General features: G+C 40.6%; 3 protein-coding genes across 5 annotated transcripts; 2 read left to right on the top strand and 1 right to left on the bottom strand.

The window, feature by feature from the left end:
* The first annotated feature begins 651 nt into the window (after nt 1-651).
* On the top strand, nt 652-5,184 carry dennd10 (DENN domain containing 10). 3 transcript variants are annotated; one of them, XM_071522598.1, is made up of 10 exons: nt 652-711; nt 908-962; nt 1,546-1,742; nt 1,866-1,945; nt 2,075-2,223; nt 2,953-3,064; nt 3,166-3,266; nt 3,423-3,530; nt 3,661-3,755; nt 3,870-5,184. In XM_071522598.1, the coding sequence occupies exons 2-10, from the start codon at nt 917-919 to the stop codon at nt 4,035-4,037; spliced, it is 1,056 nt and encodes a 351-aa protein (XP_071378699.1). In that variant the 5' UTR covers nt 652-711; nt 908-916; the 3' UTR covers nt 4,038-5,184. The 3 variants fall into 3 exon arrangements, with proteins under 3 accessions (XP_071378699.1, XP_071378697.1, XP_071378698.1); XM_071522596.1 differs by having other exon boundaries at nt 662-798; XM_071522597.1 differs by having other exon boundaries at nt 684-962.
* Nucleotides 5,185-5,224: 40 nt separating this feature from the next.
* On the bottom strand, nt 5,225-8,914 carry sfxn4 (sideroflexin 4). Its single transcript, XM_071522602.1, has 14 exons — nt 8,761-8,914; nt 8,518-8,583; nt 8,374-8,430; nt 8,259-8,285; nt 7,775-7,829; nt 7,408-7,433; nt 7,261-7,314; nt 7,116-7,178; nt 6,814-6,882; nt 6,609-6,699; nt 6,153-6,268; nt 5,980-6,065; nt 5,647-5,764; nt 5,225-5,571 (listed from the first exon to the last, which is right to left on the bottom strand). Exons 1-14 carry the CDS (start codon nt 8,797-8,799, stop codon nt 5,494-5,496), a joined length of 945 nt encoding a protein of 314 aa, XP_071378703.1. The 5' UTR covers nt 8,800-8,914; the 3' UTR covers nt 5,225-5,493.
* Nucleotides 8,915-9,348: 434 nt separating this feature from the next.
* On the top strand, nt 9,349-14,102 carry prdx3 (peroxiredoxin 3). The gene is made up of 7 exons (XM_071522556.1): nt 9,349-9,400; nt 11,227-11,338; nt 12,195-12,336; nt 12,605-12,740; nt 12,929-13,032; nt 13,383-13,548; nt 13,711-14,102. Exons 1-7 carry the CDS (start codon nt 9,365-9,367, stop codon nt 13,759-13,761), a joined length of 747 nt encoding a protein of 248 aa, XP_071378657.1. The 5' UTR covers nt 9,349-9,364; the 3' UTR covers nt 13,762-14,102.
* The last annotated feature ends 324 nt before the right edge of the window (nt 14,103-14,426 follow it).

The following is a 14,426-nucleotide window of genomic DNA, read 5'->3' as shown; positions in this document are numbered from 1 at the left end:
ATTAGGAATGTTTTTGTCTTCATCAGTTTGATGTGATTCAAAATGTTTCCACTCAAATCTTATGGATTGAATCTTCTTTCTATTTTTGTCATTTTTATTTATGGACTCTGCATTGGCCTTAAAATGTAAATGTTTGACTGAAATTATATATTTTTTTAACCCATGGTTCTATCCAACAGCCATATTTTTAAATCACTGCTATCTGGGATAACTGTTGTAAGTGCTCTCTTGTCTTACTCTGTGAATGAACAACTCAGGGACTGTTTCTGATTGTATGATCTTTATGTGCTTGACATATATATGGTGTATATGTGCTTGACATATACACCATATTTCATTTCAACAGTGCTGTTTAGTTACTTGAATGCTGATGTATTTTCTTTTGTGAAATCTTGGCATTGGTTTATCAGTATGGTATGAGATCCTGTACAGACCATAGGTGTATCATTATTTCATTTTTACAAAGCTATTTCACATATTTACGAGCAGCAATTGAATGCACCATTGAATCCGGGGTGTGGCTTTCATGTGACCACGTAAACCCAAAGAGGTTCTATATTAACCCCGTAAACTTGCACTGCGCATGTGTAGTATTGCCAAATCTGATTGGTTGTGACGACTCTGTCCCCTCCTGCATCGTCCTCCTGGTCCGGAAGAAGGAAGAGACTCGCATAGAGAGGAAAGTCTGTTGACAGCAGAAATCACACCCAGGTCACTGACAAGCTTATGCATATTTATTGTTTTTTTTTAATCTGTTCCCCGTCGCATTTGTGTATTTGGACTTAGCAGGAGTTCAAGGTACACAGCGTTATTCTTCTGTTCACCGAGTGCCATACAGTCACTTACAGTGTGGAGACTGAGCCAGGTTTCTCTCTCAGCGGTTAAGTTATATTGTCAACTCTTTCAGGTATGGAATATGGCAGCAACTGAAACGCAGCTTATGTTAAGCGTCGGATTAATTGGTAAGTGTTTATTATTATTATCACAAGCCACTTGTTTTTCAACCGGTGCCGTCACGCTAACTTGGCGCCTCAGCAGTAGGCTCTGTGCAGCAGCATCACATGATATCGGTGTGATCCAAAATTGTCCTATCAGCAAGGCTCTGTGGCTCAGATACTGCTGGTTAGTACAGTTCCATTTGTCTGGTAGGCCTATATAAACTGTAGAATGTATTGAATAGGCCATAGAGGGGTTCCCAAGCCTTTTCATGTTAGGGCCCCCCACATTTATACACTTTTCACCACATTTTAGACCCCCATATGGTAAAGGTTTGGTTCCAAGGGGCTCTATCTTAGACTGTTTTGATTGTCAGTGTAGGCGGGGACAGGGAACCCTCTTATACAGTCTCTAACATGCAGTGAATGAAATAACAGTGACATTGAGCTAATCATATTTTGCTGGGGACCCACTGGAACCCCTTCAGGGACCCCTGGGAGACCCTGGATCCCAATTTTGGAACCAGTGGTATTGGCAACAGCAAAGAGTTTCCCGCTAGGTCTGGATCTATTTCCAATGCTTTTATTTATTTATTTGTAATCCACACAGAGAAAGATGTGAACGGAGACACACTGTGGGTGTGGTGCTACCCCTCCGTCAGCACAGAGCTGAGGGACGTCCTGCTCAGCAAGTGCTGTCTGACGCAGGCCAGCCGGGATCTTCACACCTTTGTGTTTGGTCAGTTCTGTCGCACCTGGTACTACATCACCACAGTGGAAGTGCAGGAACCCACGGCCCTAAACAAGGTCGAGTGTCACCAATAGCCGTTTGCCTTTTTAACTATAGTATATGTAGGACACAGCAATAAGTCAGCTTTCTTTAAAATCTTTGCACTGAGTTGTATTTTTGTCTCTAATTTCTCTCTTCAGGTCACTCATTTTTCTATAGTTGTTACAGCAAAAGACTTCAACCCTGAGAAGTATGCTGCATTTAGTAGAATACTCTGCAGGTACAGTGTGCCGTTTATTAATTAAATGTGTTATAGACTATTTCAAGATGAATGATGAGACGGTAGTTCAAACAGCTGAGTAAGTGCCTGTTGTGCGGTATTTTTTTGTTTTTCATTTCCATTATTCAGAATGTACATCAAACATGGCAGCCCGGTGAAAATGATGGAGGGTTACATCGCTGTCCTCACCAAAGGCATCTGCCAGAGTGATGAGAACGGTTCGTTTCTCATCAAGGATTACGATGTCCGGAAGGCGTACTTAGCCGGTTCAGTCAAAGGTAAAAGCTCACAATTATATAGAGGAAGTGAAATCAGGAACTTTGCCACGCTTGCCTGTTTTCAGTTTAATCTTGACACAGTTGAATTATTAGATTAAAACCAGCAAGTCCTACAGGAAAGCACCGTAAATGCAAATGTAGGGATCTTCCAATCGATCAGCTGCTGACTGGTATTGTTGGATATTCACTATTCGCTTTAAATTGGAGTTTGATCAGCCTGCAGGTGACTGGCCTCCTCTGATATACCAGTTATGTAAAGCAGAAGAGGCAAGATGTGTGTGTCCTCTCTTGGTCACCATCTATTGTTTTGCATTCTATTTGTTACCAGTGATAAATGTGATATTTTGCCATTTATTGGTGCAAGATTGCTGAAAAACATAGCTGAAACATACCATCGGTATAAGGTGAAAACATTGTAACTTCACCTGAAGGAGTCCATGCTCTTCTATGGGTTCACGTAATCTTTTCAAAACCAATCAGATAAACTCAAAACTGCATCATAGTGAAACTAAAAACAAGGCTGTTTTTCTTAGTTCCTGAAAAGTTGACATGTTGGAGATACTAGGTTTTCACCCGACAACGGCAATACTCTGCATTAATAAATCTTTCAGATGACCCGAAAATTGGCAATCCGTAGTGGTTCAGAAAGTCTCACTCGGAACATCGCTATCCAAATGACTTCAGAGATCCAAGTGGGTCATCCAGTGCAATTCCATCTTTCCGTTTCAGATGTGGTGTCCCAGTTTGGTATGGAGACCATCATCCTGTATACCGCTCTTATGCTGAAGAAGAGGATTGTCGTCCACCATCCTCGTATTGAGGCGTTGTTGGAGTTTACAAGGTGAATTTTGGGCAGAGAATTAAAATATCTGGGTTGAAACCTTAAGCCGCCTGCTGTGCCAGATGTGTGATTTTTTTCCTCGTGCCCCCCCCCCCCCCAAGAGTTCTGCCGGCTCTGACGTGGCACAGGAAAGACTGGTCCATCCTGCACCCCTATGTGCACCTGACTGACACCGAACTGGACGACCTCAAGAAATGCCCTGGTGAGGATGCCTGCCTACTCGAATCTACCATACTTTGTTACAGAAACATTTGCTCGTCCTCACGGTTAGGGATTAGCCGCCATCTGTGTATCCTGAAGAATCTCGTGGCGGGGGGAATGAATTATTTATGTGCCAATATGTTCGTTTTCTCTGTAGGATACGTGGCGGGATTTGTAGATCCAGAAGTGAGCAACAGATCGGACTTGTTTGATGTGTACGTGAACCTCCCAGACAGCGTCATCACGGTTTCCCAGGGTGCCAAAGGTACAGTATGGGTCCGAATGCGTCTGTTCAACAGGGAATGCGGTGTCAGTGTGTTTTCTAAGGCTGCTTAGATTCCCGAGAAAGTAGGGCAGCATTTCCCCTCTCACTGAAGCTCATTGTCCCACCGCAGAGGCCATGTCTATGGGGAAGCTGCACAAGGACGTCGGCCACTTAATTGTCCAATCTGCCGAGGACGCCGACAGGACAGACAGCCAGGTGATCAAGGTGAGAATGCACTCAGAACACCAACACGACTGTCCACCGTAACACGCGATCTCCATAATCCTCCAGTCCGTTTCAATTGTAAGAAATGTATTCCGTCTTCTTATTCATTCGCAGGACATTTCTGTAAAGACGAAAGAGATCCTTGCCAACTTGATTGCCCTGGCGGATGAGGGCGAAAACTCTAAGATCACACTGGAAGGTTTGAAGCGGCATCATTTCCCCCCAGCGACAGAGAACTTCTTGTTTCATTTGGCAGCTGCCGAGCAACTCTTAAGGATATAAGCCTGTTCTCCCACCCAAACGCTCTACTTCAGGACGTGCCGTTACTCGCAGCAGCATGGACACTTGCTGTGCTGTTGTGTTTATGTTGTGGCAAGCACTATGTTCTTAAAGGCTTGTGCGTACTCTAAATAAATGGTTATTATGGCACTTAAACAGCAACCTCGACGCTACAATCCAGTGTCACAATCATCAAATTGAGTTTAGCTGCACTGCTGTGCCAAAAGGTTATGTGACGAACAACATGTACCAACAATCAAGTATGATATCAGGATGTTTTATGTCATTTTGAGATAGAATTTATATTAGCAGTTGCTTACAATGAAAAGGTAAGTATTTGTCACTAATAATGTGAAATATAATGGAGACAACTGACCCAGGACTTGGGAGCTACTTTGTAACCATTGCCGTCTTAGAATGTTTTTTAGCGTCCATCCCACAGTGCAATGCAGCAACACTGACTCTTGCCAGTTCAGAAACATTGGGTACATATTGCACTGTGAGGACCCAGCTGTATTAGTGCAGCAGTGCCTGATGGCAGCTGAAGTCACTCAGATGTAACAAGCACTCTCTATTATTAATGAGTTAGTTTCTAGAGACCTGTTGTACGTGGGTATCAGATCATAAAGCTAACCGCAATATATTGGTATGTTGGTTTATTTACATTCTCATCTTTTTAATGCCTCATTTTTGTATTTACTAATGACTGCGGTGCCACCCACAATTTAAAACAAAAATACAAGCAAATTGTGTTGCCTTTTTTTTTTTTTTTTTTGCTATGATGCTTTTTCAAACGGCACAATGTTCGTTTTGATAAATAGAAAGAAAAGGCTGGTGCTGTTCATCTATCTGCAGCTGGTCAAATAATCGACCAGCTCATTGATTTCTGTTGCATATTCTGTGTCTTACTGTTAAATTTTCTATTGATGTATAGTTTGTGTAAAACGCTACATGTTATTTTACCATTGACAACATTGTCATCCCCATTGCCAAAAGGATGGTTTTGTGCCTAAGTATTTCAGATAAGACACTGTGTGTGCAATATATAGAAATGCTCATTTAACTTTGAAAACTAAATTAATGTATTTTCATGAATTGATGTAAAATTTAATATCTATAAATGCACCTAATCTTCCCATTAAATAAATTTACTATCAAACACTTATATTCAAGCTTCTTTTAATGTAATAAATAGTGTTTTAGAAGAAAAAATACACATGAAAACTAGGAGAAAAAGATTCACTGTATGAATGATTTTGCATTTCCTTCATGTCCATTACATGCACTTTACATTTGCTGCTGTTTAGAGTCCCTGCTGCATGATAAAAAAAATGGCAAATTATTATTATGCTATGCAAATTAGGCCATAATGTAGGAAAGGACATTGGAGACCATGTGTCACAGTCTTGGGTGATTTTTGCCTATACTATGTATAAGTGGGTGAAGTGCGGGCCGCTCCTCACAGTCCCCTGTGGTAGAATAGCTGGCCGTCGACAGCTGCCGCCTGCAGCTCCTCCTCCAAGTTTTCCTTTTTAATCTGCAAAACAGGAATAACTTCAGCCGAGTTCATCGCGAGGACAACGCTACGGTGCCGACAGACGCCGAGTCTTACCGTTCCCAGTTGTGGAAAGAGGCTGAATGACACAGGAATCATCAGGCCCAGGACAATCGCGGCGCTCATGTGCCGGACAGGAGCGAGCAGCATAGAGCTCCTCTGGAAAAGTCTCGTCCTGTAAAGAATAGTCAGCTTCAACAAACGTGATTTTGTGTAGGTAGATTCCTGTTCTTCCCCTAACATTTTCTCCAAAATCTTCAGTTAACCAGGAGGATGCTATCAACAATCCCCCTTCATCCCTTCTCAAAGTGTGGACATTAGATATGATCTAAAACTGAACACCTGCTGAAAACAGAATTCAGTCACAACAGCACAATAAAAGTGACTCACCTCTGTAAGAGCAAACCCAGCAGATTAGGAACAGCAGCGGTCGTTCCTAACAGCGCTGCTCTTGACAGCGCAGTGTCCCTCACTGCCTGAAAATACAAAGACAAAAAACTGTCAAATACTGCAAACCGTTAGAGTGTGAAGAACTCATTTTCCCCCACTGAGTCTCTTCTTACCTTTTCTCCTGCTGCTTTAGAGAGCCCGACAAGATTTCCACTGGAATCAAACACTTGGATTCCAGTTTCGGACTCCTCGCTTCTGACAGTAAACACATTGAAGGAGGCCAGAGCAGCTGGAGAGAGTTTCACAACACGTTTAGGGGAGATACTGCACATCAAACAGTCCTACCTCTATATATCTCTAATTATATTAGGTTGCAATTGCATCCTACTATCAATACATAATTGTATGACAAGTTATTTCCTGTTTAACCATAACAGTTAACCTATTATCAAAAGATGAGTAAATACAAAATTAGCAATTAATGCAACATAATTCCGCCTCTGGGAGAATTTATTATGTATGTACTGTATGTATGTATATATCTATATATCTATCTGACAATAACTTCAAGTAAAAGAGTATCCTAATGCAAGGGTGGACCTATTTTAGTTTAAAAATGGAGGACTTACCTGAGAGTGGGATTGGTAATATTGACCTAAAGAAAATCTGGAATGGCACGCTGCTTATGCCAAGACGATAAATTACTATTTGCGGAACGGCCTGAAACATAAAGTACAGAAAATTAAACAATTTTTTGGTAAGCTAATGATTTGACACTTTCATCTCTCCATGTACAGGGCTTTAGATGCCACCGCACAATCGAGCTGTACACACCCCTGCGCACGTCGCATAGGCAACCGATCCAGCGATCAATAGAATCTGCTTCAAAGACGTCTTGTGACCCTGGTGGGGAGAGATAAAGACACGATGAGCAGATAAGGTGAAACACACACAGAGGGAAGATTGAGATTAAAGACTCTCCACAGTGGGAGGGATTTAAAGCCGCTCGCCTCCTGTTATTTTTCAAATAATGCAACTGCCGCCTGGGCTGGATCAATCCAGCCAAACCCACTTCAGAGTGCTGACATTAGTACTGCTTCATTTATACTAACATATGTGGGGACTTAATACATTACCTGCTCTGATGAAGAATTTCTGTTTGCATAGTTGAATCCAGCACTGTAACTCTGCAGCAAAAACTGGAAGAATGCATTTTGTGTCATTAACAAGACAAAGTGTTCTGGTGATTTGTGGTTTGAACTGACGTGATGAAGGTTCTACCTGCCAGAACAGAGCTGGTTTGACTCCGCTGTGTGGCAGAAAGCTGGCAACAACCTGAGAGAAGAGCAATTTCATCAGTACTCCTTATACAAGCACTGCAATGTTAAATTCATATTGACTTTATTTATTCTCTGACAACAGACTCACCAAAGGGGCTGATATTGGCAATAATGCTAGAAAGAAAATAAGAGGAGTGATGGCATCTGTTTTTTATATTCATTGTTTCAATAATATAATGCAGTGGTATGGTAATAATATCTGCAGGTTTCAGAAAGACACATTTTTGAAGACTTAAGGGACATGAAGTCCAACTGGGTTTAGTAAAGCAGATGTGATGAAAAAACAATTTATATGTTTTGCATATTATACTGCTAACACTTTTCTGTATTGACCACCATTGCATGATGGAAAACTAAGACTTCCAATAACTATATAAGACATTTTAATACTTTTTGAGGCTTTACATTTAGATAATTTAAAATGAGAATTAGTCAAACTATAAATTCTACTGTACCTGGAGGACGGAAAACTAGTGGAAGTGCAGCACCAGAATCAGCATGGACAGACGACTGGAAACACATACAGGAGAGAACATTGAGCCTCACTCATCAACTTCTTTTCTTACATTTGTTCCTGTCAGTCATTTGCCAATAACATTTGCAAAATGGCATTTTCATTAAAAGTAGCCACATCCAACTCACGCTTATCATAATGTATGCACATCATAGCTTCAACAGTATATCTGTACATATCAAAAAGCAACTCAAAGATATGAAAATATCCATTGTGATTTCATATGCACCAAGATATCCAAGATCTATAGTAATCATCTATACTGCAATATCAGTTGAGTCCTGTTTGTTATTGTTATGGCAGTAGTCGTTACAGTGTTATACGGTATTATGGGTGATGTCTACACAGAATCACTTGATTTAATATAGATTAATTTTGTGAACATTCACGTATTATTTTCACTTGTTGTTTCCCATCCCACTTACAAGAGAAAGGCTCCATGCATGATCATCCTAGAGGAGGAAACAAGAAAGGTTTTATTCATCTGTGCAGGGCAAGGTTCATAACGTATGCAGTTAGATTTTCCAGCATTAAGCTTGCCTTTTCATTTAGTTTCTCCCCACTTTCAAGAAGGGTACGGGCTTGCTGTATTTCAGCCTGAGGAGAAGAAGAACCTCTAGTTAAACATCAGATGGTTTCTACTCATCTCCCACTATAGGGTCACAGCAGTGGCAGGATACTCACATCAGAGGAGAGCAAGGAATTGGGATCAAGGAGATTAAACCAGATTCGTAGTCGACTGGGGAATGACTGAAAGAGAATGAAAGAACAGTTCAGCGTTTCCAAAATAACATCAGGAAAACTCATATATAAACAGAACTCATTTGATACCATGATGGTATCTCTTCATCAACTTGATGATGCTCTGTGCCTGCATGCAAACCCCAAGGAGGTTCTATATTAACACAGTACCACTGTGCACAGTACCTGTCCCTGGCTTTTCCAGTACAGCAAGTTAGGATCCATTGGAACGACGTGTCAAATACTTTCTTATAAGCTCAATGGTCTATGGTTTGCATTACAATAAAATGACTAAAAAATATTCTACCGACATGCATTTCTCATGCTTTTGAGGTCAAACTCTATTTACAAGCCACTTCCGCATTCAACCACATGGCCGGTGTGGGCGGATTTATGCTGCGTTCATGTACTGTCGGAATGTAAAGCAGTGAAGTTCTGTGGGCTTGATTCCTAAATTAAACAACAGCCACCTTAACACTACTTTGTGACAGCGTCCATCTGTTATTATGTCCGACCCAAAGCATCCGCGACGAGTCGTATTTATAACGTCTGAAATCGAAAGTAGGCGCTTACGAGGGGGGGAACTCGCAAACTAGCATTACTCCACCAGTTCTGGGACTAATATTTCATAAACTCAGGTTGACCAAATGTTGCACAACTGCACTTCTATACTCATAATTATTCGATAACTGCAGGTTTCACTGACTGCAATGTGGGAATACAGACAACCGCGCACCTGCGTAAATACACATGATGACGTGAATAACGTGAGCCACTGACATAATCCAAAATGGCAGCCACCATCGGAAGACTGCTCAAGACCTCTGTAAGTGCTTTAAGTAATAACATGAGTTTTGCTGTTGGAAGTGTTTGGCTTTAGTTTAAAGTAGAGTTGAGAAGAAGTATTGGTCAGTAATGCACACTTTTAGTGAAGCGCTGTCACGGAGTGGAAACCTGAGTGGAAAACTGGCTCCGTAACTGGCGCTGTGGTTCCCAAAGTCTGGTCCGGGCCCCCCAGTGGACATTTGGCAGTCCCAACAGGGTCCCTATGAAATATGATAAAAAATGTTTTAATAGCTATCATTTTAGTAACTATTGTTTTATTTTCCCGACGTTTGCTCGAGAGGATGCATGAGCGACTATTTGATGATTCATTGTTTCAGCATGTTGCCTCATCCTCACACAGAAGCCTATAGTTATACAATGCTGAATTGACAAAACAAACCCTAACGAAAAATCAGCTATAATCTTCCTACAAGGACTTATATAGCCCAATGTGTATATGGTACTCCATAATGAGTTCATACTGACCTTATGACTTTATATTTTTTATCTCCTATGGCTGTCACTATTCCTATAGGGACTTAGTGTGTCTGAGGTATTCAGTAATGATGACTTTTCGTTTTTTGTTGTTTTTTAATCTCCTGTTGTATCGCTGTAATGTTCTACTTCTAATTCACTACAACATGACATTTGTATGGCATCCTCCTAAAATGTATTATAAGATATACTGTATAGTTGTTTTTCGCAAGAGAAACAACAAAACTTTTCACATGAGGCTGCCAGGAACTAAACACGTCAACTACATAAAAACAAAATTACAGAAAATTACAGAAGATGATAATAATGCAGCCTCCCTTGTTAGGGAGTACATTTTCATGGATATAGAAAATAGCCAAAATGGCTTATCTTAGAGTATGGGTGTGCTATTTCACATTTTCTCCTTTGTAGGCTGTAGACACAACAGTCTGTTAGTCTCATATTATCAGATAGGCATTGATTTATGTTGTTTTCCCGTTACCTTCACATATTTTATATCACTTGGATATTACTTAATAGGACGCATACAATGGATTTACCTCATACATATTTATGTCAGCCTAAAGGTAAACAGAAAGGTGGGTGGGTTTACCCTCCACTACATCTCTGTCCTATTAGTTATGAAAGGACAGGGACTTCTATTTCTTTCTCAGTGTAGAAGCCCTCTGAAGTAGTAGAAGGAACTCTGGTCAAAATATAAATAAAAATAAATAGCAATGACTTATTTTTCATTCCTTCTGACCATGGCATGATGTTGGAAGGCCAGCAGGTTAGCTAACTAGATAGTTATAAGCTAGTATGGCTAGTTTGAAGATGGAAGGTCAGCTAGGCTAACAAGCTAACCATAGACTTAGTGTGACTAGAATGTATTTTTTTCAGTTAGTAGCAAGAACAGCAGGCTTCATAATATTAGCTTCCTCCTCCCTTAATATAAAACCTCATTGCTCTTATCTCTTGCCTTTGTCTGTGGTTCTTTAGCTCCGCCTATTGAGGTTTAACTCAATTTCTCCCTCCAGAGCAGCTCTGCCTCCCAGAAATGTTTGAATAAATAAAACTCCAATCTGCAACATTTAGGACAAATTTGTCTCCATTGTAGTTAAAAACCAACCAGGTAATCAATGTAACCTTCTTGTCTCTCCCCAAGTAGCTAGTTCCAGTTTTCACATATGACTTCCTTTTCTAGCCTGACATTTGCCATTATGTAAAGCCATTTTAGGCATTCAAATGGCTTTAAGGTGAACTAAATGGAAGTGAACTTGCTGTAACCTGCTGATGGATTACTGAAAATCAAATTTGTGGACTAATGTTGACTTGATAACTGTCATGTCTCAGGCACGGGTTGCAGCAGGAGGGCTGAAAGTCTCAGCCTCCTGTCCACATGGAGCCTCTGGGGCTGCAAGGATCCTGACCTGCCCGACACTGCAGAGAGCCTGCTTCTCAACCAGTATGTATGGACTCAGTCACACATCAACTCCATCAACTTCAGACCACGCTCAGCATTGTTCAACTTTTTTGAAAGACAGCTGATCTAGGATAGTTTTCACAAAGCCGTTTTAGTATTAAGATTATCTCAGTTTTCTTTAGTTTAATTTACTCTCGGTCAGTGGACAGAGATAATCTTAATCCTACAAAGCATTGGGTAACCAGGCTGTAGATGTTGTGAAATGAGTCCGTCTGCTGTTCTGCATTCTGATGCTAACAGCATATTCTCAGATGAAGTAAGAAATAATATGGTTTCTTTCCAAGATAGTTATATACCTCATTATGGGTGGAACTTGCTTCCCAAAGGTGTCACATTGAAAGCCCTATTCAGTTTTTCCTTGTTCCTTGAAGTCAAGGAAATGTTAAACACCAATTTACCAATGTGATACCATTGGTGGATAGCTACCATTAACAATGGCTGATATTCTTGGTTGGGTAACTCTAAAACACTTGAGTTTCTAACAGTCAATTTTATGAAAACAGGAGTTTCAGACTGACTGCATGTTCCACGATTCATTTTTTGCAGTGTCACTGTAAGTGGCTCTTGATTGCAACACCTGCACAAAAGATTTACCATGAAAACATGGAACAAGTAGTCCACCTGGACCTGCTTTGTTAAATTAAACTGACAGAGTTTATAGAGTTATACAAACCATGCATGTATAATGAACATTTTCTTGATTTAGCAACAAACAGCAAAAGAAAACTCAAGTAGGGCTTGTGACGTAATGCCTCTACGCTATGCAAGTAAAGTTGGCATGGTTTTATATAAGCAAATAATAATATACATATTAATAAATCCTATTTGACTCTGTCAGGCACCAGCAGATGGGCCGCTGCTGTCACCCAGCCTGCGCCTGCTTTTAAGGCCACAGCTGTCCACAACGGGGAGTTCAAGGAGATGAGCCTGGATGACTTCAAGGGCAAATACCTGGTCCTCTTCTTCTACCCCCTGGATTTGTGAGTACTACTCATTCTCAAACACGCAGTGACACGAATAGCATGTTGGCATTGCTTACGCTTGCTTTAAAGGTGCGTTAAGTCTTCTAGTAACCTTTATCTACCTCTACTGGCGACCAGTAGGAATTTCAACATTTCTAGAACTTGTTTTGTTTTTGTTTGTTCCAAAACAGAGTATGAGAAATAACTGTGATGCAGATATATTATGGTAATTTTGAGCTTGGGGCAGTAAAATTATTAATTTCTCTCTGCTTTTGTCCTTTTGCAGCACCTTCGTATGCCCGACAGAGATCATCTCATTCAGCGACAAGGCCAGCGAGTTCCATGATATCAACTGTGAGGTGGTGGGCGTGTCGGTGGACTCTCACTTCAGCCACCTGGCATGGATTAACACGCCGCGCAAGGTACACTCCACTTAATCATTACTGAATAACAAACACGATGCTGCAAGTTTTATTCTATTCCTGGTCTTTGGAGAGGTTAAAGTTGACCTGTTGTTGTGTTTGTTGTGTTCGTAGCACATTGTAACTGTGAGTGAGTATTATCGTGATTTATTATTATTTAACAGAGTCTCTCATATTGTTTTTGTCAGGCTGGAGGCTTGGGCAACATCCACATCCCCCTGCTTGCAGACCTCACTAAGCAGGTTTCCAGGGACTATGGGGTGCTTCTGGAGGGTCCAGGCATCGCACTGAGGTACATTCATCATGCGGCCTGAAGAAGAATGATCTATTCACAGCTGCAACCAAATGGAAATACATATATAATGTAGAATTCAATTCTAACACAATTTAGAAGTGTAGTCTGAACTAAGCGAGGTCCCCTTACTACTACTATTACTACTATAACTACTACTAGTACTATTACTACTATTATTACTACAGCTAGTACTATTGCTATTACTATTACTATTACTGCTACTATTACTATTACTACTATAACTAGTACTATTACTACTATTACAACTACAACTACTGATATTACTACAGCTACTGCTGCTACTACTAATGCTATTCCTACTACTACTACTACTGTTGTTTCCCCAGGGGCCTGTTTATCATCGATCCAACCGGTGTGGTGAAGCACATGAGTGTGAATGACCTGCCGGTGGGCCGCTGCGTGGAGGAGACGCTTCGCCTGGTGAAGGCGTTCCAGTTTGTGGAGACCCACGGCGAGGTGTGCCCTGCTAGCTGGACTCCACACTCCCCAACGGTGAGCCGCTGCAACCCCCGGAGACCAGTTCTGTCTCTGTGTCACATGAACCGTTTCTCTCCGAAACACTAGATCCATTATGATTCATTCTGTATCGTTAAAATAGAAATGATCCTTTCTGGACTTATGTAGCTTACTATCCTATAATTGTTTGCTTTTCAGATTAAGCCAACCCCTGACGGATCCAAGGAGTACTTTGAAAAAGTCAACTGAAGAAGACAAAACTTCACAGCGCTTACTAAATCAGCGGACCATCCAGGTCTAAAGATGAATAAATGTGCACTGGCTCTTAAATAGTTTACAGTATAAAAAGTTGCATTCATCCATACACAACTGAATACAGTAATAAATCTATTCTTTATAAATGTGAGACATATTCCTTCTGTTTTGATTCATTTCTTGGCTTGTGGTATGATGAAATAGGTTTTGACATGTTCTTAGGTTGTAAGTAGCCAATTGGCCTGAAAGCCCTTTTTTTTTTTTCCTTCCAAAATTTATCAGTTATCTCGGTTTCCCTTCAGATGTCTCATGCTACTATAATAAAGGTTCATCTCACACCATTTGTCAACTCAATATTCATGTGTTTGTAATAATACCATACAGCTCAGGACTTTTGACAGTCCTAATTCACTACCATTTCCGTTTGGGCTGGATACAAGAATCCCAACTATATTAAGAGGTGGGAGTTAAATTGACAATTTCAAAATGTCTCACTTCATATTTACTCACAGCAAAGCTTATTTCTAAGCCTGTACAGTCATAATTTTGTCATTTTTAGTAGCAAAATCTGCTGGCTCAGTTGCAATCATTTTATACTCAATATTCTTCACTATGGCTATGTGCCTGTAATAAACGGGTACATTTTTGTAATAATTCAG

This window comes from Centroberyx affinis, unplaced genomic scaffold (genome assembly GCF_046629955.1).
Source record: "Centroberyx affinis isolate AG114_WGS23_722 - 3 ecotype Tasmania unplaced genomic scaffold, CSIRO-AGI_Caff_v1 ptg001004l_1, whole genome shotgun sequence".
Lineage (NCBI taxonomy): Eukaryota > Metazoa > Chordata > Actinopteri > Beryciformes > Berycidae > Centroberyx > Centroberyx affinis.
The sequence above is the reverse complement of the archived record's forward strand: the minus strand, read 5'-3'. Positions and strand labels throughout refer to the sequence as shown.

What these genes read in the sequence shown, in the direction of transcription:
- dennd10 (XM_071522598.1), top strand. Translation starts at nt 917, where the DNA reads ATGGCAGCAACTGAAACGCAGCTTATGTTAAGCGTCGGATTAATTG. An exon ending in GTTAAGCGTCGGATTAATTG is followed by an intron (nt 963 to 1,545) that starts GTAAGTGTTTAT and finishes TAATCCACACAG; the next exon opens with AGAAAGATGTGAACGGAGAC. An exon ending in CAGACAGCCAGGTGATCAAG is followed by an intron (nt 3,756 to 3,869) that starts GTGAGAATGCAC and finishes ATTCATTCGCAG; the next exon opens with GACATTTCTGTAAAGACGAA.
- sfxn4 (XM_071522602.1), bottom strand. Translation starts at nt 8,799, where the DNA reads ATGGATCCTAACTTGCTGTACTGGAAAAGCCAGGGACAG. An exon ending in ATGCATGGAGCCTTTCTCTT is followed by an intron (nt 7,830 to 8,258) that starts GTAAGTGGGATG and finishes ATGTGTTTCCAG; the next exon opens with TCGTCTGTCCATGCTGATTC. An exon ending in ACTAGTTTTCCGTCCTCCAG is followed by an intron (nt 7,434 to 7,774) that starts GTACAGTAGAAT and finishes TTTTCTTTCTAG; the next exon opens with CATTATTGCCAATATCAGCC.
- prdx3 (XM_071522556.1), top strand. Translation starts at nt 9,365, where the DNA reads ATGGCAGCCACCATCGGAAGACTGCTCAAGACCTCT. An exon ending in GGTCCAGGCATCGCACTGAG is followed by an intron (nt 13,033 to 13,382) that starts GTACATTCATCA and finishes TTGTTTCCCCAG; the next exon opens with GGGCCTGTTTATCATCGATC. An exon ending in GGACTCCACACTCCCCAACG is followed by an intron (nt 13,549 to 13,710) that starts GTGAGCCGCTGC and finishes TTTGCTTTTCAG; the next exon opens with ATTAAGCCAACCCCTGACGG.